The sequence below is a fragment of the Trachemys scripta genome, chromosome 5 (assembly GCF_013100865.1).
Source record: "Trachemys scripta elegans isolate TJP31775 chromosome 5, CAS_Tse_1.0, whole genome shotgun sequence".
NCBI lineage: Eukaryota > Metazoa > Chordata > Testudines > Emydidae > Trachemys > Trachemys scripta.
In genome coordinates, this window is record NC_048302.1 from 27,591,103 (window position 1) to 27,617,890 (window position 26,788).

Sequence of the window (26,788 nt, forward strand, 5' to 3'; positions counted from 1 at the left end):
GCGCAGCTGTTCTGCTGCCGATAACAAAGAGGAGGCTGGGCTCCCAAGGTCATCTTTGTGAAGTTTAAATGCAACATTTTACAGAAGCAGTATTGTTTGCAACATACACAACACTGATTCAGTGCTTTAAAACACAGCCAGTACTCACACACCTGTCACTAGCTGGCAAGCACACATGAGCCACAAGACCCCCAAAACGGTGAGCAGCCACAGGGGCAGGGTAAATCAGGGTTCCTGGACCCTGCTGTACACTGGGCACGTGGCTCTTGGGGAAGCCAGCACTGTAGGGAGGAGGGGAGGGCTGATAATCATTCCTGTCCCTACAATTTCCACAGGGGGTGATCATTATGGAAGATATCTCACTGCTGAGGGTGAGCAGGGAATCAAAGGAGGGTCTTCAACCCTGCGGCTTCCGCCCTGGCCCCATGCGGCTTGCCTGTGTGCAGCAATTGTCGTCTCCCTTTCTTCCCTCCCCCACACCCCGTGACAGCACAGTGGCGTCGGAAAGTTACCTTAATGGGGCAAGAAACGAAGCAGCTCTGCCGAAGAATCTGCATCAGTGGATTACCCAGTATCTCCATGAGAGTTTCCTGGAGATCTCTGAGGGAGATTCTTGTGAAGTGAGGGAGTCAATCAACAGCCTGTTCCGCCGCTCAGACTAGGCATGAGTGGGAGACAAGCCTGCTTTCTGCAACCCTCCTGCCCCCAACAACTCGCTTCAGCAATTTCCAAAATCAAAGCCACTTACTAGGGGCATCCTCTCCTGTTTGCGTTTCGCCAAGATCCAACTGCTGTGACTGGCTAGGCTCCTCCGGGGTAGAAAAGAGCTCCTGGCTGCATGCATCTCTGGCCTCCAAGTCATCCTCTGCCTCTGCCTCCCGTCCCCCCCTACTCCACATCCTCATCCAAGATTTCCTTCTCCTAGCTCAGTCCAGTCTTGACTGGCAAGCGAGCCAAGGAAGTATCCACAGGGGCCTTTACAGGAGGTGGGGTCACCACCGAGGATCGCGTCCAGCTCTTTGTAGAACCACCAGCTCATAGGTGCAGCGCTGGAACGGCGGTTTGCCTCCCACGCCTTGTGATAGGTGTTCTGCAGCTCCTTCACTTTTACCCTACATTGCAATGTGTCCCGGTCATGGCCTCTTTCTATCATGCATCGTGAAATCTGTCTGTAGGTATCATTAATTCCTATGGCTAGAGCGCAGTTGGGACTGGACAGCCTACTCTCCCCAAATGCTGATGAGGTCCAGCATTGCTCCAAACGGGGGATCGCCTGGTGCGTGGAGCAGGCATGGCCACCTGGAAAGATGCGCTGAGACCACTGCACGCATCACCGAGCAAACAGGAAGGGGATTTTCAAATTTGCAAAGGAATGTACGGGGTGGGGCTGACGGTTGGTCACCTGAGGGCAGAGCAGTAGAGTTCAAACCGAAGACCAGAGAGGTGAGAACAGGCATTGTGGGACACTTCCTGGAGGCCAATTGCAGCACTGTAGTCGCCACGGTGTCTATACTGGCACTGTAGCCTGGGTGCAGAAAGCTCTACGCCTCTCAGGGTGGTTTTCTTAAAGCACTACAACTGCACAGTTTCTGCACACTAAGTGACTTGGCATTGTGTACACCTTGGGAGTTACAGCACAGAAAGCTGCTTTACTGCGCAGAAACTTGCCAGTGTAAATATGGCCTTAGATGCATTGCCATATATCTATATCTATTTTATGAGCTTTTTCATACATGTGATGCATAATAATAATTAGTCTGTCAATCAATCGCAGTTAAGTCATGCAATTAACTCAAAAATTAATTGCGATAAAAAAATTAATTGCGATTAATTGCAGTTTTAATCGCACTGTTAAACAATAGAATACCAATTGAAATTTTTTAAATATTTTGGATGTTTTTCTACATTTTCATATATATTGTATTCTGCGTTGTAACTGAAATCAAAGTAGATATTATTTTTGATTACAAATATTTGCACTGTAAAAATGATAAACAAAAGAAATAGTATTTTTCAATTCATCTGATACAAGTACTATAGTTTGATCTCTTTATCATGAAAGTGCAACTTACAAATGTAGATTTTTTTGTTACATAACTACACTCAAAACAATGTAAAACTTCGGAGCCCTCAGGTCCACTCAGTCCTACTTCTTGTTCAAGCAATCGCTAAGACAACCAAGTTTGTTTACATTTACAGGAGATAATGCTGCCCTCTTCTTATTTACAATGTCACGAGAAAGAGAGAACAAACATTTGCATGGCACTTTTGGAGATGGCATTGCAAGGTATTTACATGCCAGATACGCTAAACATCTGTACACCCCTTCATGCTTCAGCCACCATTCCAGAGGACATGCTTCCATGCTAATGACACTCGTTAAAAAAATAATGCGTTAATTAAATTTGTGACTGAACTCCTTGGGGGAGAACTGTATGTCCCTTCTCCGTTTTACCCGCATTCTGCCATATATTTCATGTTATTGCAGTCTTGGATGATGATCCAGTACATTCATGTTAAGAACACTTTCACTGCAGATTTCACAAAATGCAAAGAAGGCACCAATGTGAGATTTCTAAAGATAGCTGTAGCATTCGGCCCAAGGTTTAAGAATCTGAAGTGCCTTCCAAAATCTGAGAGGGATGAGGTGTGGAGCATGCTTTCAGAAGTCTTGAAAGAGCAACACTCCGATGCAGAAATTAGAGAACCTGAACCACCAAAAAAGAAAATCTACCTTCTGCTGGTGGTATCTGACTCAGATAATGACAATGAACATGCGTCAATCTGCACTGCTTTGGATTGTTATCAAACAGAACCCATCATCAGCATGGACGCATGTCCCCTGGAATGGTAGTTGAAGCATGAAGGGACATATGAATCTTTAGTGCACTTGGCATGTAAATATCTTGCGACACCAGCTACAACAGTGCCATGAGAACACATGTTCTCACTTTCAGGTGATATTGCAAACAAGAAGCAGGCAGCATTATCTCCTGCAAATGTAAACAAACTTGTTTGTCTGAGCGATTGGCTGAACAAGAAGCAGAACTCAGTGGACTTGAAGGCTCTAAAATTTAACATTTTACGTTGTTTTATTTTGGAATGAAGTTTTTTTGGTACATAATTTTACATAAGTTCAACTTTTATGATAAAGAGATTGTACTACAGTACTTGTATGAGGTGAATTGAAAAATACTATTTCTTTTGTTTTTTTACAGTGCAAATACTTGTAATAAAAATAAATATAAAGTGAGCACTGTACACTTTGTATTCTGTGTTGTAATTGAAATCAGTACATTTGAAAATGTAGAAAACATCCAAAATATTTAAATAAATAGTATTCTATTATTGTTTAACAGTGTGATTAGTTGCGCAATTAATCAAAATTAATTTTTTTAATTGCTTGACAACCCTAATAATAATAAACAGAGGCACAGGAAAAATCAAACACATGAACTTTGAAGTAAATGGAGATACTCTGATTTACACAAGGGTCTGTCTAACAAAAATTATACCTTGTATTCTGTAGATTTAGTGAAGAGAAGAAAGCAAGAGTCACGCCAACTAGTTATTCAACTGGGGAAACACAATTGTTTGTCCTCTGTTTTGATGGCTGCTTGGCATGAAGATAAGATGATAGCACGTCAGTTCATTTCTAACCATGCTTTACTTTATAATCCATCAGATCTATTTAATAGTATTGTCCACATCAATTTAATCTAACTTTTCTAATAACATCCCATTGGCACTGCATTAAATGATGTATTAATGTAGTACAGTGGTCTCCTACCTTTTTACGCCCAAGATCATTTTTTGAATTTAAGGGGTTCAGGGCTGGGGCAGGGAGTTGGGGTGCAGGAAGGGATCTACCCCACCCCTTCCTGAGGACCTGCCCCTTCCCCAAAGCCCTGCCCTACTCACTCCATCCCCCCCCACCCATTGTTCACTCTCCCCTACCCTCACTCACTTTCACGAGGCTGGGGTGGGGGGGTTGGGGTTCGGGAGGGGGTGAGGGCTCTGGCCTGTGGTCGAGGGATTCGCAGTAGGGTAGTGGGCTCTGGGCTGAGCATGGGGCAGGGGATTGGGGTGAAGGAGGGGGTGAGGGGTGCAAGCATTGGGAGGGAGTTTGGGTACAGGAGGGGGCTCTGGGCTGGGGCAGAGTGTTGGGGTGTAGGAGGGGTACAGGGTTCTGGCTTTGTGAGGGGGCTCAGGGCTGAGGCTTGGGCTGCAGGAGGGGATACAGGGTGCTGGCTCTGAAAGGGGAGTCAGGGCTGGAGCAGAGTGTTGAGGTGCAGGAGGGGGCGTGGGGTCTGGCTCTGAGAGCGGGGTTCAGGGCTGGGGCAGGGAGTTGGGGTGCAGGAAGGGATTTGGGGTGCTGGCTCTGGGAGGGGGCTCAGGGCTGGGGGTTAGGGTGCAGGAGGGGGTTCAGAATACAGGATAGGGTATGAGTGCTGGCTCTGGGAGGGGGCTGGGGGGTTGGGTGCGGCCTCCCGCCAGGCAGCATTTACCTTGGGTGGCTCCTGGTCGGCGGCGCAGCAAGGCTAAGGCAGGCTCCCTGCCTGCCTGCCCTCGCCCCACGCTGCTCCCAGAAGGGGCCAACATACCCCTTCGGCAGGGCACGTGGCTTCATGTGATGTCCCTCTCTGCAAGCACTGTCCCTGCAGCTCCCATTGGCCACAGCTCCCCGTTCCCGGCCAATGGGAGCTGCAGGGGCGGTGATTGCAGACAGGAGCAGCGCACGCCCACCCTCAGGGCCGCAGGCTGTGCCGTCCGCTTCCGGGAGCGGCGTGGGGCCAGGGCAGGCAGGAGGCCTGCCTTAATGACAGCCCCGCTGTGCCGCCAGAGATCGTGTTTGGGAGATCCTCTAGGATTGACCAATAAATCGCAATTGACCAGTAGGTGACCACTAATTGTAGCAGATAATCTGACCTAGATTGTCAAATGCGTAAAGCAACAGAAATAGCAGCCATATAAAGTTAATATTTACCAACATTTACTGTGTCAGCATCTGAACTACAAAAGATATTACCTTTTCTGAGCATATGGAAATACTTTGCTATGTCACATTCCATACTGCACTGTCTTTTTAATAGTGACAACTGTGTTTCTGTATTTACCTAGTAGTACTAAGTTACTCACAATTAGAGCTGTGCAAATAGTGGATTTTTCAGTTCATTGGCAATTCCAGAAAAATCAAAAAATTGTTTCAGGTCAAACCCAATAACAAGTTTTTCAAAATGTTCAGACAACTGGCAAGTTGAAAAATTGTTTTGGATCAAACAAAACATTTTTCTTTTTGGACCCAAAATGTGTTTTCTATTTTGAGCATGTTTAACACTTAATTAAAAAAAAATTAAAGAAATTTCTAAATAAAGTGTCATTTTGAAGTAATAAATATAAATATTTTATTTCCAAATGAAATAGGATTTTTTTGTTTTTTCCACACAAACAATTCAGCAAAACCAACCTTTAATTCAAGAAACATTTTGGTGTTGCCAAATCTGCATTTTGCCAATAAAGTTTGGGCTGCAAAATTTCACCCAGCTCTACTCATATTGTTAATTCATGTTGTAGTTGTAATTCATGTTCATTTGTTATTGATGGCTTAGATTTCAACCACTTTGAGGATTATAGTTATCTGAAGTCTACTAAAGGGTGAGTCACGATGACATGCAACTCTAAAACATTAATAGCCCATGGATGAGGGGTAGCTGCAATGGGAAAAAAAATCTATGTTTCTTTCGTATCTGCTGAGAGACAGAAAATGTTTACCTATCTTTTGGGTTCTGTTTTTACTAATATGGATGTATGTTTGAAGTAAAACTGTTGCAACTATTTATTATGAAACTTTACTTGTTGTGACTAAGAAGAGCTCTGCAGGTTATAATAAGGAGGAAGTGAATAATGCTTTGTTGGAAGACTGAAACTCAAGACGGCTGCAAACCTTTTTTTGTTGCAGTCCATCTATATGATATCTGTTGGATTCCTGGCATACTCTAATTTTATTGTATTTTTACTGAAAGAGGCTAATAGGTTTGTTTGGTGTGGACTACTTTCCATAAACTTATGTTGCTTATTGTTTATGCTATTACTATAGATTTGGTATTTGCAGACTTTTCCCTTAATATTTATTCCATTATTTTAGTGAGCATGATGTTAAACAAGATGATAGTCACAAAGACCAAGTTCCTCCTTTTAAAAACGGTTACATTAATTCATTAGTGCTTCTCCAATCCTTTGGTATCATCTGTCAGCTATCTGTCTTTTAGATACTTACATGGTCTCCATTACCGTAGTATCTGAGCACCTCACAATTTTTAATGTATTATCCTCAGAACACTCCTGTGAGGTAGGAAAGTACAGCATTATTATCCTATTTTAGGGATGGGAAACTGAGAAACGGAGGCTAAGTGACTTGCCCAAGGTCATACAAGATGTTTGTGGCAAAGCAGGGACTTGAACACTGTTTTTTCACATTCTAAGCTAGTGTCCTAATCACTGGACCATCCTTCCCATCCTCTTTTTACATAAGGCCTGAACAAAATCTAAAAATAGATAATCCATTTATATTTCTCCTAACTTCCACTACAAACATGCAGACTAAACACACAGTGACACCAGTTTTATCTTCTATTGTAGCATTAGAATATATTGTGGTATCTGATATCACAATGAGCTAAGCGTGAATAAATGTAGACATACTAATAGTGACTGTTGTATGCAACTAAAACCAAAAAACAAACCTGCATAATTTCAAACCCAGTCCTTCCAACTTTGTGTCAATTGTTTGAACTGCATCTGTGTGATTTTTAAAATGAAGGCTCTTTGAGGCAGGTACTGGCTTATTCTAGGTTTGTACAGTCAAAGCACTCTTTTGTCTCATAGTAACAATAATACCTGGAAAGCTACGGTTTCAAGATAAGAAATGTAGTATAAACAATAAAATGTGGAGTAGAATTTTCAAAAACATTTGTAGATTTAAAATAATCTACAAGTTCAGACTATTAGCAGAAAATCTTGTTTTGAACTTACTGGACTTCTACTAGGATACACAAACTTAATATGTTCTGTAATGTAAATACTGAAATCATGGGTAATTAAGGCAATCCAATGCATATTTATTTATTATTATTTTATTAAATATTTTACATTTCTAAAGCACCCATCTCAATAGTGTCTAGGCACTGTACAGTATATATTGGGGCAGGAGGGAGGGAAAAGTTAGGATGACGTTAAGGTTCAGAGCATGTATCAGTAACTAAGGGTAAAAAATATTTCAAGGATATGTAATAAATCCAGGAAATTCAGAGTTGATGTTACACTTAGAAGAAATCTAAGCAAGTTAAGGTAAGAAATAGACAGTCAAGGCACTGGAACCACTTTAACTCTTCACAGTAGTGATGTTATACAATAACCCTATGATGATCATTATGACATTTTAGTATTTGTGGTCCTAATTTAATATGTCTTTAAAAATCAGTTTCATCTAGATTTTTCCACAGATTATTCCCCCTCACGCCATCAACACAGGGAAGAGTTAAGGTTGGTGACATAACTGTTTTTTTATGCACCATTTCTGAATTTCTTTTAAGCATAACTTTAAATTTCTTGGGCTTATAATAAACTCAAGGTTTGACCACCACGCCAGCCAGATTTCCCTGCAGTTATGCTTCCATAAGAGAACAGGCACTGGAGCCACAGCTAACAACTAATTTCACAGTATGAGTTCCTAGAAGGGAATACTAGTAGTACGAAATAACAAGTCAAACTGACCTTTTAAATTTGATTCCTGGAAGAGTTCGCATGTGTGGTGAGTGGGATGGGACTGGACAATATAATTGAAAAAGGAAATAACAGGCAGGAAACTCAACTCTTTTGTTCTTGGAGCGACTGGCTTCTGGATGTCCAACTCATTTTTGCTCTTTGACTCACGGCTGCAGCTAGCTCTTTCTTTTTCCCTGGATGTGAATGGTACCTGGGAGGCAACATACAATTTTGTTGTTCTTACTGGGACTACAGAGGTCTGAATTGATCTTCCTCATTCATTATGAATTATTTAACAACATAATTTGGCTTTTCTTCTTTGTGATGTGGTCTTTCCATGATTTAGCTCACAATCATAGTGTGGACTACTCCAGCGTTTTAACTATTTTGTCCAATATTTTATGCAGTAAATGTTGCTGCTATTTACAGAAAATAAACTGGACAAATTATGTTAATTTATATCACTGACATGTTCCTCCCCTCTTATGTGATATCCTCTCCTTCCATCTCCTCCCTGATTATTTCTTCTCTCACTCTAGATTATTCACCCAATGCACTGAATCGTTGCCATTAGCTTGGACCGCCATTAGAATGCAATAATAATGATCTTTTGGACTATGGTCACTCAAGAATTAAACACCTGCAACTTAGTGTTACCTGATACCTATGATTTCAGAAAATGGAAACAATTTAAAAACTGATGGAAAGGAAAACAGTAATAACAATGAACCACATCCCAATCTCATAGATGTAAATCCATTGCCTTCAATGGTGGTGTTTTGGATCTTCACTATGTAAGATCAGAATTGGACACCCTCCCCTCCCAACAGCAAAAATAACCTCCCACCAAAACATTAATGTGAAAAACAGCTACACAAACAGTGACAGCAGTAACAGCCCATGGTTCAGTTCTCCATTTAGTCTTTATAGCATGCAGCGAACACTTAAAAATGCTTTTTACTGACACTTCCGGCCCCCCCCTCCCCTGCCAATGCTATCAATTGACCATTATCTGCGAAGCTTTCCAATGGTTCCAGCTTAGGTCCCAGTCCTGCTCCTACTGATTTAAATGGGAGTTTGGCCTTTATTTTGATAAGGTTCAGACCTGATCCAATGCCTCTTGAAATTAATGGAAAATGCCCTCTTGATCGATGGGAGTTGGATTGAGCCCTAAACTGTTTTTAACGGATGGTGCACTTAAGGAGAAATGGCAAACACTACTGCCCTTACAGTCTGATATTTCCAACATTTTTCACATTTTTTTTCTCTGCCATGTCAATAATTCATATAAAGCATAATAGGGTGGGGAAGTTAAATCATTGTGATTTGAACACTTTCCAAGCAGGACATTAAAACTGTATTGCTACGATAAAGATCTCTGTATGAGGAGGCACATTCCCAAAGTTCTCTTCATTCAGTGTGTTCTTTAAATAATGTAACAGGCTGGATTCATGAAATTTGGGGCCCTTTAAAAATCGACCGGAAACGGCTGCAGATCTAGAAATTCTTTTGACTTCTTTTTTCTGAAGGCCACAGCTAATGAACGTTATTGCAGTTAAGGGGCTCTTCCCCAGGGGAGAGACACATTCATCCAGGTATTCTCCCTCCCCCTTTCCGCCCAGCAGCAGACTGCCACAACCGTTTGAATCTGGTCTACACGCTCCTATGGCCCCCTGTTGGTTCCCTGCGTGCCACAAGCTACCCCTTAAGCTGAATGGGAGTCCTGGGGTGTGATGGAAAGCAGGACCCGTTGCAAAACGGGGGCAGCATCCCTTTGCCCGGGGGCGGCCAGGCTGCAGAGCAGTTGGGTTGATGAAGGTGATTCTAAAAGGAACTCGCCTTTGTTTTAAAAGGAGGCCAGCGTGCCCCACCCCGGCCTCACCCTCTCCCCTTGCCCCCGGCAGGGAAGGAGAGCGGGGCGCCCGGCTTGGGGGCGCATGGCCCTCGGAAGGGCGCCGTCTCCTCAGCTCGACAGGAGGAAGCAGGGCCCGTGTCCTGGCGGGGGGAGGAAGGGGGGAGAGTTTCACTTCTGCAGCGAGAGCAGGAGCCGAAGTTCCCCCAGAGGAAGGAGCGGGACCCGCGCGTGGGGGCGGGCGGGGGCTGCAGCGGCAGGTCGGCGCTTCCGGACCTGGCGGCAGCAGCTGTAGGCTCCGCGGTGGCGGTGGCTAGGGAGGGGGCGTCTCTGCTGCTCGGGCCGGAGCGACCCTGCCGGCTGCGCTCGCCCCCGGGCTCCACCTGCCCCGCGGAGAGGGAAGCAACGGGCCGCGCCCAGCAGGGGGACGATGACGAGACCCTCAGGTGGGTCGGGGCTGCTGCCGGGATGGGGTGGCCGGGCCGTGTGGGAGCAGAGCGCTCCGGGTGGGGAGCGAGCTGCAAAACAACCTGGGCTCTTCCTCCTCTCCCTCCCCCCATAGCTTGGCTTCCCGGGGGGGGAGGGGTGTCTTTCCCTGCCCCCACACCAGCTTGAGAGAGGAGGGGGAGGGAGGGAACAAAGGTGCTGGAACTGGGGGTGCTGCTCCAGCTCTTCTTTAAGGCCCCCAGCCCAGGCTGTATCCCACCTGACTATGCCCTTTGGACCTGGTGAACACTGAAGGGGAGACAGGAACCCACTTCTCTTCCGCCCCTCGCTATTCACTAAAGTTACACCATTATGAACCCCGAGGCCTGCTAATGAAAAATAGAGTATGACCCAACCCATCAAATATTGCCGGGCTGTGGGTGATGCTAGAAGAAGAGTGAAAATGTGCATCGCTGGGGATCTCTTACTTCGCTTCCTGAAGCAAAGGATGGGTAGAGGAAAGCCTACATTTTTATTTGGCAAAGTGTCTAATGTAGGAGTGAAAATGTCAGACAACTTTTTTTTTTTTTTTTTTTAAATGGGATTTGTGGTGGAAGACTCTTGGAAGAGAGTTCTTGCATAGAGGAGTAGCTTAGCTGTAGGGACCATTGCTTATTTACAAAAGAGTAAGTTGTTTCCTTAAACAAAATGAATGCAACTAGCATATGCATTGTTAAACAGTGAACAATACTGTGATTATAATCTAAGATTTCTTTAGTGAAATATAATTGTAGACTTATGGCTTGGAAATATACAGCCCCTCCAGTTTGGGCTCCTAACATCATATCTAGCTAAGTACAACCACTTTTAGGCAAAGCAGGTGAGATAATATCTTTTTTTGGTCCAACTTCTGCTAATAAAAGAGACAAGCTTTGGAGCTACAGAGAGCTTTTCTTCAGGTTGTACTGAAATGAAAAACAAGGTCTAATGCCTGCAAAACTGGATAGGGTTGCCAGCGTCCAGTTTTCGACCTGAATGCCCCATCAAAAAGGGACCTTGGTGGCTCTGGTCAGCACCGCCGACCAGGCTGTTAAAAGTCTGGTCGGTGATGCTGAGGGTCTAAGGCAGGCTGGTCCCTACCTATCCTGGCACCGTGTTGCACCCTGGAATCGGCCAGCAGCAGGTTCGGCTCCTAGGTAGGGGGTCCACGAGGCTCTGTGCGCTGTCCTGCCCCGAGCACCGGCTCTGCACTCCTACTGGTCGGGAACTGTGGCCAGTGGGAGCTAGGGGGGCGTGGTGCCTGTGGGCGAGAGCAACACATGGAGCCTCCTGCCCCCTCTCCTCCCCCCCACCCCCTCCGCTAGAAGCTGGGCCTGCAGGCTGCTTCCAGGACACAGTGCGGAGCTAGGACAGGCAGGGAGCCTGAGCCCCCCCCCTGCCCTAGTCCTGAGCCCCGCAAACCCGGAGCCCCCTCCTGCACCCAAACTCCTCATCCCCAGCCCATACCCCCGCTCACATCCCAACCCCCTGCCTCAACCTGCAGCCCTCTCCCACATTCCAAATCCCTCAGCCCCACCCTCTAGCCCAGATCCCCATCCTGCATCCCAAACCCCTCATCCCCACCCCAGAGCCTGCACCCCCAGCTGGTGGGGGAGAGCAAGTCACTGAGGGAGGGGGAATGTTGAGAGCAGGGGGTGGGGCCACAGGGAAGGCGTGGGGCAGGACCTTGGGGAAGCGGTGGGGCTAGGGTGTTCAGTAGATTTCACCTTGTATTTCACTTGATTCCCATCAATATTTTATATATTTTGTTTTGGACATTTTAATTTGTTAGTGCCATTTCTCTGAGTGTTTTATATGACAAACTACATTTTACTGAAGAGGAATACCATTATTATTCATAAGTGTTTAGCACCACAAGCCACACCTATAATTTTATATAACTGCTCCCCCAAAAATATCCATCAGTCATATGACAGTTCAACTTTAAACCTATGTATCATTAGATACCAAAAAATACATTAAAAAAGTTATTGAAGGTTGCAAAGTCAAGCGCTTGAAAGTTAGGAAAGGCTAGAATTAAGGTAGAATGGGCAATTTAAATTCAGGTCCCTTGGAATGTGGATTGTCACATACTTTTTAATTAGATGATCACATACTATTTTTTCCATCTCATTCAATACACAGGATGGACTATGTTCGGTGATCAAGGCAGCTAATTCAGTATTTCTTTTAGCTTCATAATTCAATTTGTGATCTTCAACCTTATTTTCTGCACACCATCCAAACCCTGCACTGAAGACAGAATTATTAATTTTTTCATAGTTTTTTTTATGGGGTACATCGCCATGGCATTCAAGTGCCTTACAAAAAATAATGTATTTTTCTCCCAAACTCCCTTGGTATAAGAGTATTATTTCCATTTTACAGAAGGGGAAACTGACACAAAGAACATAGTAAATCAGGGTCAGATCCAGGATTAGAATTTAGGACCCTGGGACTCCCAACCTTGACCACACTGCTTTACTGAGGAAGGTACTGAGTATTTACAGCTCCCACTGACTTCAAATGGAGTTGAGTGTTCAGCTGCACTTTTGAAAACGAGGCCCCAGGTGTTTTAAATTGAGCACCCAGAAAATGAAACACACAATTAGTGACCACCTGCCAAAAAATGGGTTTAAGTGACTTGCTTGATATCACATAGTAAGTCCGTGGCAAAGGCAGGGATCTATTTTCACAACTCTAGGAGACAAAAGTATTTTTACCCTCATCTTACCTATGAGAAAATAGATATGAAGGCCAGAATTTGTAAAAGTGTCACTATTTTCGGTGCCAACATGATTGGGCGCTCGCTCTGCATGAGACACCCAGGAGTTTTTATTTTCTTTTTTCCCCAGTGCTTTTAGGATTTTATAGCACTTTTTATGTTCAATACCCTAAGTGATACAACCCCCTTATGAGGTACAACAGAACCTCAAAGATATGAACATCAGAGTTACGGCCTTACTGATCAACCAGACACCATGTGGAACTGGAAGTAAGTGGACACCAAAAAGAGGGGGGGGGGAAAAAAGGCAGCAAACACTGTACTGCAGTGGTCATCAACCGGTCGATTGTGATCGACTGGTCGATCCTAGTGGATCTTCCAGTCAATCGCGATCTCGGACAAACTTCTTTATGCAAATTCCACTAAACATACTGTACCTATTGTAGATAGAGCATTCATGAATGGGCCGGGGTGAAAGTGAGCTGGTATGGCGTACCAGTAAGAACCCGTACCGGCCCATATGCAGCCCACATTAAAGCGCTGGCACTGCAGCGCTTTAATGTCCCTGCCCCTTTTGCCTCCCCCATCGGTGGCCCTGCTGGAAGGGTCCAAACCGGCAGGGCCGCCGACAAGGGAAGCAAAAGGGGCAGGGATGTTAAAGCACTGACGTTAAAGCGCTTTAAGGACGATCCTTTGCCGAGGCAGTGCTTTTAACGTTGCTATGTCTCCCCATCGGCGGCCCTACCAGCAGAACCACCAGTGGTGGGGTGAGGCGCAGCAACGATAAAGCACTGCCATGGCAAAGGACCCTACAACAATGATTTAATGTCCATACCCCTTTTGCTCCCCCTTAGCCACCGATGGGCAGGGGGGGGGGGGGTAAAGGGAGCAGCTGCCCCAGGGCTGGCAATTTAAAAGGGCCTGGAGCTCTCTGGAGCCCCGGACTCTTTAAATTGCCACTGGAGCCCTGGATGGCACGGGCCAGGCAGCCTGGAAGGGCTGGCTGGGGGATGCTGACCGCACCCCCCGCCCTGATCCACCCCTCCTCCCCAAGGGCCCACCCCTTCTGGGGGCCAGAGCCAGCCCCGGCCCAGCAAGTGTTTGGAGTTACTTTCACCCCTGTGAATGGCAGATCTTTTATGACATCTGTCTTCACTTATGGGATAATCCACTAATGGTGATGCCATACTTGAGCTATAATTCTTCTCCACATTCATGAAAATAAGTGTCATAGCAGAGATTAGCCATCATGTATTCTTTATTTATATAAAGTGCACTTCTTGTCTCCCACTTGACAGAAATAAGTGATTAGAATTGATTGTGTTTGAATTGAATGTGTTAATCCTACAGGGGAATCTGGCCAATGACTAGGCTTGGAAACATTTGATTTTTATATTTCATGAATCAGAAAACAGCAATATATATCCAATATTTTTAATTTTTTAAATTAATTTAAAATGTTTGCGTTAATAGGAAATAATCCTCAGCGCTTGACTTAATTCAAAATATAATATGTAAAGAGTGAGTTTTAGAGAAGATTTAGAAATATTACAGTATTTGATGATCATATTTAATATATTCTCAATATTTCTTTGAGTATAAAGAAATACTAAATTTTTTTACAAGAGCCTGTGGTGTGCATTCGCACATGCATGCAATCGTATTAGACAAAAAGGGTATTTTGGGTATTAAAAATGCTCTTTCTATACATTTGCTTATTAATGATGAAAACATTGTGATAGTAATACTAGATTTTTCCTTTCATCCAAAAAAACCTGAGATTTAAAGATTGAAATCTAATTATTCCAAGCCTAATACTTAAAGGTTGAGTTTAACCATTTCATCTCCATCCAAGATGCTATCCAGCTGCCAGTGTCTTCAAACCACCCCTACTGACTGGAAACTTAACTTCCCTTTTTAAAAAAACATTCAGCATGGTCGTGGAAAGGAAAACATGTTCCATTAAACATTAAAACATCCCGATGACCTAAAATATAAAGGACCAAGTTTTTTTCCTGCACAAAACTGGCATTAAAGGCTGGCATCATTCGCAGGCGAGTATTAACAGCTTGATAGGAATGAAAGACAATAGGTAGGGTGGGGATTGACTATGAAGGGCCTTAAAAATAAATACAAGCAGCATATGTTTGATGCAATAAAGAAGAGGGAGTCAGTGGAGGGTTTCAATGAGAGGGGTGACATGGTCAAGGCTATGGACTAGGAAAGTTATCTTTGCAGCAGTATTGTGAATGGCTATGAGCATGGCAAGCTTGCATTTCTCAAGGCTAGAGAGAAGAATGTTGCAGTAATCGAGATGTAAGATAATGAAAGCTTGGATGTGAGTTTTAGCTGTGTGGCTGATTTGGAAAAGCTGTACGTTAGATGTGATGCAGAAAGAATTGGCACAATTCAAACATAGCCTGGATGTGAGGACCTAGCGCAGGGGTGGGCAAACTAGAGGCCACATCTGGCCCTTCAGACATTTTAATCCGGCCCTCGAACTCCTGCCGGGAAGTGAGGTCCGGGGCTTGTCCCGCTCCAGCTAAGGAGTGGGGTTGGGGGCTTGCCCCACTCTGTGTGTGCCATGGATCTGCGCGACTCCCAGAAGCAGCGGCATGTCCCCACTCCAACGCCTAGGGGCAGACAGGGGGCTCCACACCCTGCCCCAAGCACCACCCCCGCAGCTCCCATTGTCCGGGAACCAGAGCCAATGGGAGCTGCAGGGGCAGCACCTGCGGATGGGGCAGCGTGCAGAGCTGCCTGGCCGTGCCTCCATGTAGGAGGCAGAGGGGAGGACATGCCACTGTTTCTGGGAGCAGATTGAGGTAAGTGCTGCCAGGAGCCTGCACTCCTGACCCCTCCCATACCTCAACCCCCAGCCTCCGTCCTGATCCCCCTCCTGCCCTCTGAACCCCTTGGTCCCAGCCCGGAGCACCCTCCTGCATCCCCAACCCCTCATCCCTAGCCACATCCCAGAGCCCTCACCCTCCTGCACCCCAACCCCCTGTCCCAGCCCAGAGCCCCCTCCCACATCCTGAACTCCTAATTTCTGGCCCCACCCCAGAGCCCACTCCCCCAGCCAGAGCCCTCACCCCCTCCTGCACCCCAACCCTCAATTTCATGAGCATTCATGGCCTGCCATACAATTTCCATACCCAGATGTGGCCCTTGGGCCAAAAAGTTTGCCCACCCCTGACCTAGCGAGAGGTCTCAGATGAAGATGAATCACAGTGTTTTCTATTCTTGCAATTTTTTCATAAGTCTTATAATATTTGGTGCTTCTTTTAAAGTCCTAATATCTGGAGTCATTTTGTTTAAGTGAAAATCTCAGCTTTTGTCAGAAAACAGTAAGTTCTAGCCTCAATGGTTTGCGGACAAAAATCTTGAAAATGTGAATCCTAAAGGCTTAAGTATCAGAACGCAAATAAAAAGAACCCAGACTTTATTATTTTGAAAAATCTGTTTTGTTTTAAAGTCAGTCTTACAATTTTGAAAATCTTGATTTATGATTTTTGAATGCATGGGGTTGCACATATTGGCATCATAAACTTCGAGCAGAAACAAAGGGGGGGATATTTTCAAAGATATTTGAAAATCATTGCTGAAAATCTGCCCTCCCATAATGATTTTTCTTTATAACTTGCAGCTGAAAAAAGCAAGAGTTCTATCAGAATTGAACTCACCCAAAGCAGTTTCCTTTCCTTCTCTGAACTCTTATTCCTCTCTCCTGTCTCTGGGAGCATGGTCATCTCATATGCTCACTGAAGCTTAAAATAAGCAGTAGATTACACACACATGTGTTTCGTTGGCACTGAAAAATTATGTCACTGAAGCCACAGTACAGGCAAAAGAAAGGGCAACAGTCTCAATTTCTAAAAGGAGGAGCATCTGTGTCCAGGGGGATGGGAAGCACAATATAAACACAGTTCTTCTACTCTCCTGTCTCTGTTTCTCTTGGTGCTGGTCTCTGAGTATCTGGTAAGCTCACATACTCCTCTATTTTTACACGTGCAGTAAAAAAAAAACAAAATTTAGAACATTTGAACATAGTGCTGCAGTAGGCAGTATGAGGTCAGAATTTATATCTGTATAGGGGACCCATTCAATTCTGATTATATTACTAGATAATCTGCTTAATGTAAAAGTAGTAACAGATTTTAAATTACATCTTAAGTATTTAAGCATTTTGAAAACAAATCCACATTTGAAATATTCCACATAGCCATGCAGTTAAGAAGGGAATACTGAGGTCTGAAAGTCAAATAGAGATTCATATTATTTCCTAAGACAATACGGATCCTTATTTATCATCTGACACCTCCCTATTTAGAAATGAAACAAAGCTCTCTAATTATTCATAAAGTCACACTTCCATTGGTTCTGATATTTAAGGCAAGCTAATTTTAGATTTTTTTCAAAAAGTCATAGTTATGTAGTTCTGCAAAGTTTCTGAGACTGTATAATCTTAAAAAAAAATCAAGATATACGATATATAATATGGATATGTTTTGGTATGTGAGTATAATTTAAGCAATTGCATAGCTGAGTTTGGAAAGCACCCTTTTTGCTCTTAGATTACATGGTTAGCAGCTGTAACTGACTTGAAACTTTATACAAGTACTTATTAATAGCAGGAATTTGTGACTTTGATTCTCTCCTTATTAAAAGTTGGAGTGTGATGAATATTCATTTTCATTATATGGCCAAACACCAAATACTGACTTCTTATGTTTAGCCACGTAATGAATACAGTCAAAGAACCAAATTGTATAAACTATATTTTAGCAGTGCTAAGAAATAACTTTCATGATAAAATAACTCAGAGCATCCGTAGGAACTATTACATAGTTATCTGCTGAATATAATCTATGTGAAAGGTAAGTAAACAATAACTGTACTACTTTCATCATTCAATAATTACATATAATATTAGCATTCAATACAAGTATGGATTCATAGCACTAATACTAAAGTAAGCAATAATTTGAATTCTCTTACATGGTATGTTTTAATCTTTAATATAGTTTAAAAAATAAAGCCTATTAAACAGTTATTTGCTTTTTAAACACGCTCTTAATAATAGTAGGTCTGCACCTCACAAACAGAAAGAAACTGAATAGGTACTTAAATGAAGTGGACAGACTTTCAAAAATGCTCAGTACACCATAGCTGCTGAGCTCTTTTGAAAATCTGGTCCAGAGATTAAGGCCAAATTTTTTCAAGTGTGGACTTGTTCTGTGTGACTGTGTGCCTAGCCTTGGATACCCTGGGTCCAATCTTCAGACGTGCTAACCAACCATTGCCCCTATTGACTTCAAATGGAGTTGTGGATCCTTCTAAAAATCAGAGTCCGATGTGGATAAAAAAAGGGGGGGACGGGGAGGAGGGACAATAAGTGGCCACTTTTGATTCCAAGTTGAGTTGACCTTTTATTTTAAATAAATAAAAAAGTTAGGGCACAAGGCCAAAGGGCTGACTCCTGAAAGACTGCCATCTTTGCCTTTTTCTTTCTTTCAGATTCCCATCTCTTATAATAGAAAGAGAAAGAAAAGGACCTTTGTTTAGTTTGTTTTGCTTAGAAACCCCTCATATGCTATGAACTTGGAGGGGGACATTATAAACAATTTGAAGTAGGATCTGGTGGGGACTCAGGAGAGCCCCTAACACTTCCACATTTTGAAATGCTGAAAATGTGTTAATGTTCATGTAGGCATGAAATGTGTGCTTGCTGCGTAATGAGAGTGAAACACTGGTGCACAAAACAACTTATACCAGTGTAACAAATTGTCTTGAACAAACATTATGTAAGTATAAAAAAAACCAACCGTTTTAATTGGTGAAATGAAAAATTGGAACATTTCAGGCATCCTGAAAAAAGAGTTATCAGGATACTATAACACTATGTGAAAAACTATGACTGTGTTGGTTTAAAAAAAAAAGAAATGACATCCTTACCTAAATGATTTGTCCAAGATCACACAGGAAGCACTCGACAGCTAGGAAGAGGACCCAGAATTCCAGTGCAGTGTCTTAATCAAGAGACCATAATTCCTACAGATAATAATTAGAGTACAAAAATATGTTGTAAAAATCATTCAGGGGGTCTTACCACTCCTTGAATTTCTGTGCAGCATCCTGACACAGTGGCCATGATTGTGTCCCTTAGGGAGTGCCTACAACATGCCGATGTGAAGGCATGAGGCTACAGTGGAGGTGGCTCTTTGAGGGAGCTACATTGTGCTTCTCCAGTGGTGATGCAGCAGCTAATCACCTCTAGGCCGGGCTCATGGAAGGAGTGTATTTGCCTTAGGACTACTGCCTCTGGGGTCTCTAACTGGGTGTTTGTGTCTTCATGCTGCTGCCTGCTGTGGTGTGTAGCTTAATGCTACAGCTGAGCTGTTTAGTTTGTAGCAAATAAAGACCCAGACGTTAATACTTGAAATTTGTTGTTGGTAAATGGTACTTTAAAAATAAAGAAAACAAACCAAGAAAACCTCACAAAAACTCAGCTCATTGATGATCTGTCAATATTTTAAACACTTACTCAGTAGCGTTTAACATATTCAATGTACTGGTGGGGGGACATTGTGTGACTGCTCACAAAGAAAAGGGGTTAGGAATTGTGGAATCTAACTTTTTTTCTTACTTAAACAATTGTACCAAATCTGCAGATCCAGATTGACGATAGTATGAAATTTACTGCTTACACCTCAGTGCTGAATGTTTTGATACATGAGCTACTTTGTACTGATTGAGAATCCTGTGGTGACAATAAATTGCTTCTACTGAGGAATCGGGATGTTTTCCCTTTATCACAAATCTGTCTGGATTGGTTCACAGCTTCCCAACTTCCTTCGGTTTAATCAGAAAAACTCTAGCCACTCTATACCCAGCTCACTCATTAGTTCCTGGACACATTTACTATTATTATTCCCTTTGTCTTTCATGGAACTGGCTCCACCACTTCCAAATATAGCATAGGAGTTTGGGGAGGGATGTGAAAAGAGAGAAAAAGGAGGTCTTTGCATATTGAGTCTTTGCTCTTGCACCCAAAGGATCTGATCAAATGGCTCCACAAAGAGAGACAAATTTTCTTGAACTGATTCTATTAAACAAAACCAGTTTCTCATAATTTTGGAGGAAGTAAACACTATCTAGCAAACAAAAAAACAAACCAATATTAACATTAGCCAGGAACACCAACAATCTCTCTTATACCCAAACAAAGACAGAGCAGAAAACACTGAGCCCCTCCCTCCCCCCAAAAGTTCTTTGTATCTGTTTACATCCCTGATCCTGCAAACACTAATGCATGTTACTTTATGCCTATGGTTAATTGCCTTAAGTTCCTTGGTACAGGGACTGTATGAACTTCTTTGTATAGTACAGAGCAAACACCATGGTATGCACAAATAATAAGTAATCATAGCTCCACTTGCTGGATACCTGTATGTTTAATTCCACAGAAATAATACTGAATATCAGTATATCACAGCATTCAGTCTGAGTGCTCCATGGAATGGAGGAAGGTTAGCTGCTGAATTGAATAGTAATAGTACTCAAGTTGATTGCTAGTTAGTCAAAGGTAAATGTTTGAAAAATACTAGTATTTGTTAACAAATAGAGTTCTTATAGGATATAGATCACATCCCTAACAACATTTAAAATATTAAAGTGGTAATGTCTTTGTCAATGTTCAAACCTTTTAAAGATTTTGCTGAATAGAAAATGAATCAATGGACTTAAATTTTATAGAATTGAAATATATATAAATCATGTTTTCATATCATGTATGCTTATTATTGTTTTGATTTACCCATTAAACATTTTACACTTGGTTAGTTGAAGGATGAAAAAATACAATTGTATGCCTGGAACAAGTTCAACAAGAATAGCTGAAAACTATTTGAGGACTGAAGTCAAAAGACCCAACCTTTAAATAACATTAGTTTCTTCCTTAAAAATAGAAGCCTAAAAAGAGTACAATTAGTTGAATACTAAGGCAATACTGAGCAGTAAAAGCAAACAAATACCACTCCTATCAGCCCATACAAAATGGGGCATCCTGAAGATTGTACTGAGGTTTGTATTAATTCAAAGATCAGTCACAGTTGTTCACTTGTTAAACAAGTCATAATATGCTTGAGTGACAAACTACATGTTAAATTAACAAATCATACATACAGTAGAATTGTCAGATACTGACTTCTTGTTCTGTTTATCTTTCCTTTTAAAATGTATAATGTGCTAAAACTGGTAAATACTGTATTCACTATTAATCAGTCTCTACAGACATATTTAAATTTACCTGACCTGCAGTGCAATTTGGTGTAATTATCAGAAGTAACTCCTGATGGTGTTATTTGTAGGAACAGAGCCAATGTGTTAGGGTTTCCACCCCCCAAGGCTTTAACATTGTTTTCAGTAATGTCCAAACAGCCAGGGCCAGATCCTCTTCTGTGGCCGAGGCACATGCAACATCAGTCAGGAGTGTATGTGTATGCACGCGGAAAGAAGCCCAATCAGTTAATCATAATCAAGTAGTATAGAACTCTCCAGAACACTTTCATCCTCATGTAGGGCCCAGTTTAGCCAAGTGCTTGAACATGTACTTAGTTGAATCAGAGCTTTAACTTTTTATTCAACTGTGCAGTTAACTTGAACATAATTTTTTTTAAATCTATTGTGACAAAGTTCCTCCTCTATCTTGGTGGGTCCTATGCTTATTGGCAGATTTTCTTGCCTCAGAGATTCACCATGTGGGTTGGGGAACAGCCTAGAGACCCTCCCCTCTGGAAGAACCCACAGTCCAGGTCAATTGGGAGGTTTGGGGTGAACTGGGGCCTGCTCTCTACTCCGGGTTCCAGCCCAGGGCCCTGTGGACTGCAGCTGTCTATAGTGCCTCCTGTAACAGCTGCATGACAGCGACAACTCCCTGGGCTACTTCCCCATGGCCTCCTCCAAACACCTTCCTTATTCTCACCACAGGACCTTCCTCCTGGTGTCTGATAACACTTGTGCTCCTCAGGCCTGCAACAGCGCCTCACTCTCAGCTCCTTGCACCTCTTGCTCCCAGCTCCTCACACTCACACCACAAACTGAAGTGAGCTCCTTTTAAAACCCAGATGCCCTGATTAGCCTGCCTTAATTGATTCTAGCAGCTTCTTCTTAATTGGCTCCAGGTGTCCTAATTAGCCTGCCTGCCTTAACTGGTTCTAGCAGGTTCCTGATTATTCTAGTGCAGCACCTGCTCTGGTCACTTAGGGAACAGAAAACTACTCATCCAGTGACCAGTATATTTGCCCTCTACCAGACTCCTGTACCACTGGTCTGGGTCTGTCACACTATCTTTAGTCCATCCGAGTTCTGCTAAAAACAGAACTGAAGTATGGTACCCTAATGATTTAAAGTTTGATCCAAAGCTCATTGAAGTCAGTGGGAAGACTCCCATTTACTTCAGTGGATGTTTGTTATGTACCTAAGCAACACCAAATGAACCGAAACCATATTTTTATAAGCCTAAATGGCTTTACCTGCAGCTAGAGAACTACATTTTGGGGAGGGCAGGCCAGGAACTTGGGGAGAGTATCACAATATTACATTTTAATATCCAAACCCAATTTGTATCTCATTCACACTCTTATATTGATCTGAAAGTTAAAATAAAATTTCTAGCACAAAAAGTAGGGTTAGATACTGTAGAATTTAATAAAGATTTAATTAGAATACACAACAAATAAATCTAGCTTGGAATGGGATTTCAAATCTAGCAAATCCAATAAAAAAATGCAAAAAGCTCAATACCACCCATATTTTCAGGGATTCCAATAATTCTATTATAGTCTTTCAGAAAATTTCCCATAGCTTCAAGTTTCCTGCATACAGAAGCACTGGATCAGTTTCCCAGCTGCTGTAAATCATTATAGCTCCATTGAAGTCAATTGCAGAATGCTGATTTCATGCCAAATCAGGATCTGGCCCACTATCTTTAATCAAAATTCCACTTAAAGATTTCATACTAGCATTCTGTGTTTGTAATTCGGTAATCTTATCAAAAGCTTCCAAAGGTTTTCTTCCCCCAAGAGATTCTGTTCACTGTTCAAGATTAACCATTTTAGAAGAGGCCAAATCTAATTTGGACTTGAATGCATCAAACCTAGTCTGTAATGATTGAATGGGAGAAAAAATATTTTCTGCAGAAGCTTTTGAGGTTGCTTTTACATTTGTCAATTTAGAAACCAAACCCTTTCCTGCTAACACAAAACTTTCAGGTCAATTTATTTTTAATTTTCTTGTCCTGCCCAATTATTGTCACTTAGTCTTCTACAAGAGCTTAAAACAACTCTATTTCATTGACAGACTCTTTGCCTATTTTTCACATCTAAGAAGGTGTTATAATTCATTAAAATGGCATTCCATATTCCTATATTTTAGCTTTTCAGATATATTGTATATATCATACATTTTGTACTCCCACATGCCAGAAGGCCCTTGATCATGGTGAACCATATATATAATCCTTATCATGAATCTCACACAGGAGCCCTACCTAAATCATACTCTAGATCACATGCCCCCCGAAAGTAGAACTGTACTCAACCTTACTATGGACTTGTGACCTGCACATTCATAATGTTTGAAACATAGAGCCTTTAGACAACCATTGATTAGAGAAACTTTGATATGAGCAGGAAGTTGGTATGATGTTTGAATTTAAGTTACGATTTGTCTTTCAGATAGAAAAAGGTGATAAGAAACTATGAGTCCCTTTAAATACTAAATATGAGGACAAGAACTGTACATCTAATACACAATAGAGAAAAATGGTCCAAAGTCTAATTTCACAAATCAAAACATTGATGAATTGACTCCTGATTTTTTCAGCTCTTTTTGTACAAGACTGATCATTTTTGCCAAGAGCCAAGGAGCGACTGTAGAGAATATTTGAGATGATTTTTTAAATAGAATTTTACAGTCCCCCCCCATAATTATCACAGATTAAATTTATGAAATTTAAGTTCCCCAAATTCACATTCTCACAAGAATAAGCTCTCTGTTTTGCCTCTGAAAATTGTCAAGGCAAAGACACAAAGCAGAGTTTCACACCGTTCTAGAAGGGACATTACTGTACATTTAATAATCCAGAATTAGATAATTTAGATAGGTTTCTAAAGCCATATTTAGGCCTCTAAATGTTTAGAGGCCATAATATGGATGTACAAACCTTACTCATGGTACTCAGATGTGAAAATAGTGGCCTATGAATTTATTATTCTACCTTGTCTACAAACAATTCAGACATTAGTATTTTTATTAGGCAAAACTGAGGCTTTTAAAAACTATTATTAAAGTGGGGTTCTTTTCTGAAAATGACTGTAAACATGTCGCTTTCTTACTCTACCCCTGTACATTAAGAGTCGTAACTGTTGAATTTAGTGATAGGAGAAAACATAAATTTTACTGTTTCTGTTATCCCTGCTGATCTAACTCAACTGAATGTGAGTGGATTCTATTTCTTGTTATGCCTCATGAACAGAATTATTTAAGTTCCAGTTATAACTGTGCAAGTTCATTAAAACCAATGGGATTTCACAAGTGCAACTTGAGGACTACCTCAGGGAACAGATGGGCAGGATCCCCTGGGAGAATAACATGAAGGGCAAAGGGGTCCAGGAGAGCTGGCTGTATTTTAAAGAATCCTTATTGAGGTTGCAGGAACAAACCATCCCGATGTGTAGAAAGAATAGTAAATATGGCAGGCGACCAGCTTGGCTAACCAGTGAAATCCTTGCTGATCTTAAACGCAAAAAAGAAGCTTACAAGAAGTGGAAGATTGGACAAATGACCAGGGAGGAGTATAAAAATATTGCTCAGGCGTGCAGGAGAGAAATCAGGAAGGCCAAATCACACTTGGAGTTGCAGTTAGCAAGAGATGTTAAGAGTAACAAGAAGGGTTTCTTCAGGTATGTTAGCAACAAGAAGAAAATCAAGGAAAGTGTGGGCCCCTTACTGAATGAGGGAGGCAACCTAGTGACCGAGGATGTGGAAAAAGCTAATGTACTCAATGATTTTTTTGCCTCTGTCTTCACGCACAAGGTCAGCTCCCAGATTGCTGCACTGGGCAGTACAGCATGGGGAGAAGGTGACCAACCCTCTGTGGAGAAAGAAGTGGTTCGGGACTATTTAGAAAAACTGGACGTGCACAAGTCCATGGGGCCGGATGCGCTGCATCCGCGGGTGCTAAAGGAGTTGGCGGGTGAGATTGCAGAGCCATTAGCCATTATTTTTGAGAACTCATGGCGATCAGGGGAGGTCCCAGATGACTGGAAAAAGGCTAATGTAGTGCCCATCTTTAAAAAAGGGAAGGAGGAGGATCCGGGGAACTACAGGCCAGTCAGCCTCACCTCAGTCCCTGGAAAAATCATGGAGCAGGTCCTCAAGGAATCAATTATGAAACATTTAGAGGAGAGGAAAGTGATCAGGAACAGTCAGCATGGATTCACGAAGGGGAAATCGTGCCTGACTAACCTAATTGCCTTCTATGATGAGATAACTGGCTCTGTGGATGAGGGGAAAGCAGTGGATGTGTTATTCCTTGACTTTAGCAAAGCTTTTGATACGGTCTCCCACAGTATTCTTGCCGCTGAGTTAAAGAAGTATGGGCTGGATGAATGGACTGTAAGGTGGATAGAAAGCTGGCTAGATCGTCGGGCTCAACGGGTAGTGATCAATGGCTCCATGTCTAGTTGGCAGCCGGTTTCAAGCGGAGTGCCCCAAGGGTGGGTCCTGGGGCCGGTTTTGTTTAATATCTTTATTAATGAGGATGGTGTGGACTGCACTCTCAGCAAGTTTGCAGATGACACTAAACTAGGAGGCGTGGTAGATACACTAGAGGGTAGGGATCGGATACAGAGGGACCTAGACAAATTAGAGGATTGGGCCGAAAAAAACCTGATGAGGTTCAACAAGGACAAGTGCAGAGTCCTGCACTTAGGACGGAAGAATCCCATGCACTGCTACAGACTAGGGACCGAATGGCTAGGTAGCAGTTCTGCAGAAAAGGACCTAGGGGTCACAGTGGACGAGAAGCTGGATATGAGTCAACAGTGTGCTCTTGTTGCCAAGAAGGCTAATGGCATTTTGGGCTGTATAAGTAGGGGCATTGCCAGCAGATCGAGGAACGTGATCGTTCCCCTTTATTCGACATTGGTGAGGCCTCATCTGGAATGCTGTGTCCAGTTTTGGGCCCCACACTACAAGAAGGATGTGGAAAAATTGGAAAGAGTCCAGCGGAGGGCAAAAAAATGATTAGGGGTCTGGACACATGACTTATGAGGAGAGGCTGAGGGAACTGGGATTGTTTAGTCTCCAGAAGAGAAGAATGAGGGGGGATTTGATAGCAGCCTTCAACTACCTGAAGGGGGGTTCCAAAGAGGATGGAGCTCGGCTGTTCTCAGTGGTGGCAGATGACAGAACAAGGAGCAATGGTCTCAAGTTGCAGTGGGGGAGGTCCAGGTTGGATATCAGGAAAAACTATTTCACTAGGAGGGTGGTGAAACACTGGAATGCGTTACCTAGGGAGGTGGTGGAGTTTCCTTCCTTGGAGGTTTTTAAGGCCCGGCTTGACAAAGCCCTTGCTGGGATGATTTAGCTGGGAATTGGTCCTGCTTTGAGCAGGGGGTTGGACTAGATGACCTCTTGAGGTCCCTTCCAACTCTGATATTCTATGATTCTATGATTCTCTGACCTACTTTGGATACACTGTTATAAAATCTTGTAACGATAGCAATGAATTAATAAAATATATGACTAAAAAGAACAAAAAAGTAGTAGAACTGATAGTCTCAAGATGTTACCTTTCTTTTTATCTTTCTAATTGGCTAACCATTCAAGGAGAAGTGAAATGAGAAGCTTGTTTTAATATGCAACTACTGTGAGATGCAGAGTGTTATCTATGAGGTCATAAATGTTTTCCAGTGCCA

At 42.6% G+C, this 26,788-nt stretch overlaps 1 protein-coding gene across 1 annotated transcript in view; it reads left to right on the forward strand.

The window, feature by feature from the left end:
* The first annotated feature begins 9,808 nt into the window (after positions 1-9,808).
* The window catches only part of LOC117877850 (B-cell scaffold protein with ankyrin repeats-like), a 114,925-nt gene continuing 97,945 nt past the window's right edge, over positions 9,809-26,788 (forward strand). The window contains exon 1 of the mRNA XM_034771417.1: positions 9,809-10,062. Coding sequence (XP_034627308.1) covers positions 10,047-10,062 — 16 coding nt within the window. The 5' untranslated portion in view covers positions 9,809-10,046. The remainder of the gene's footprint in view (positions 10,063-26,788) is intronic.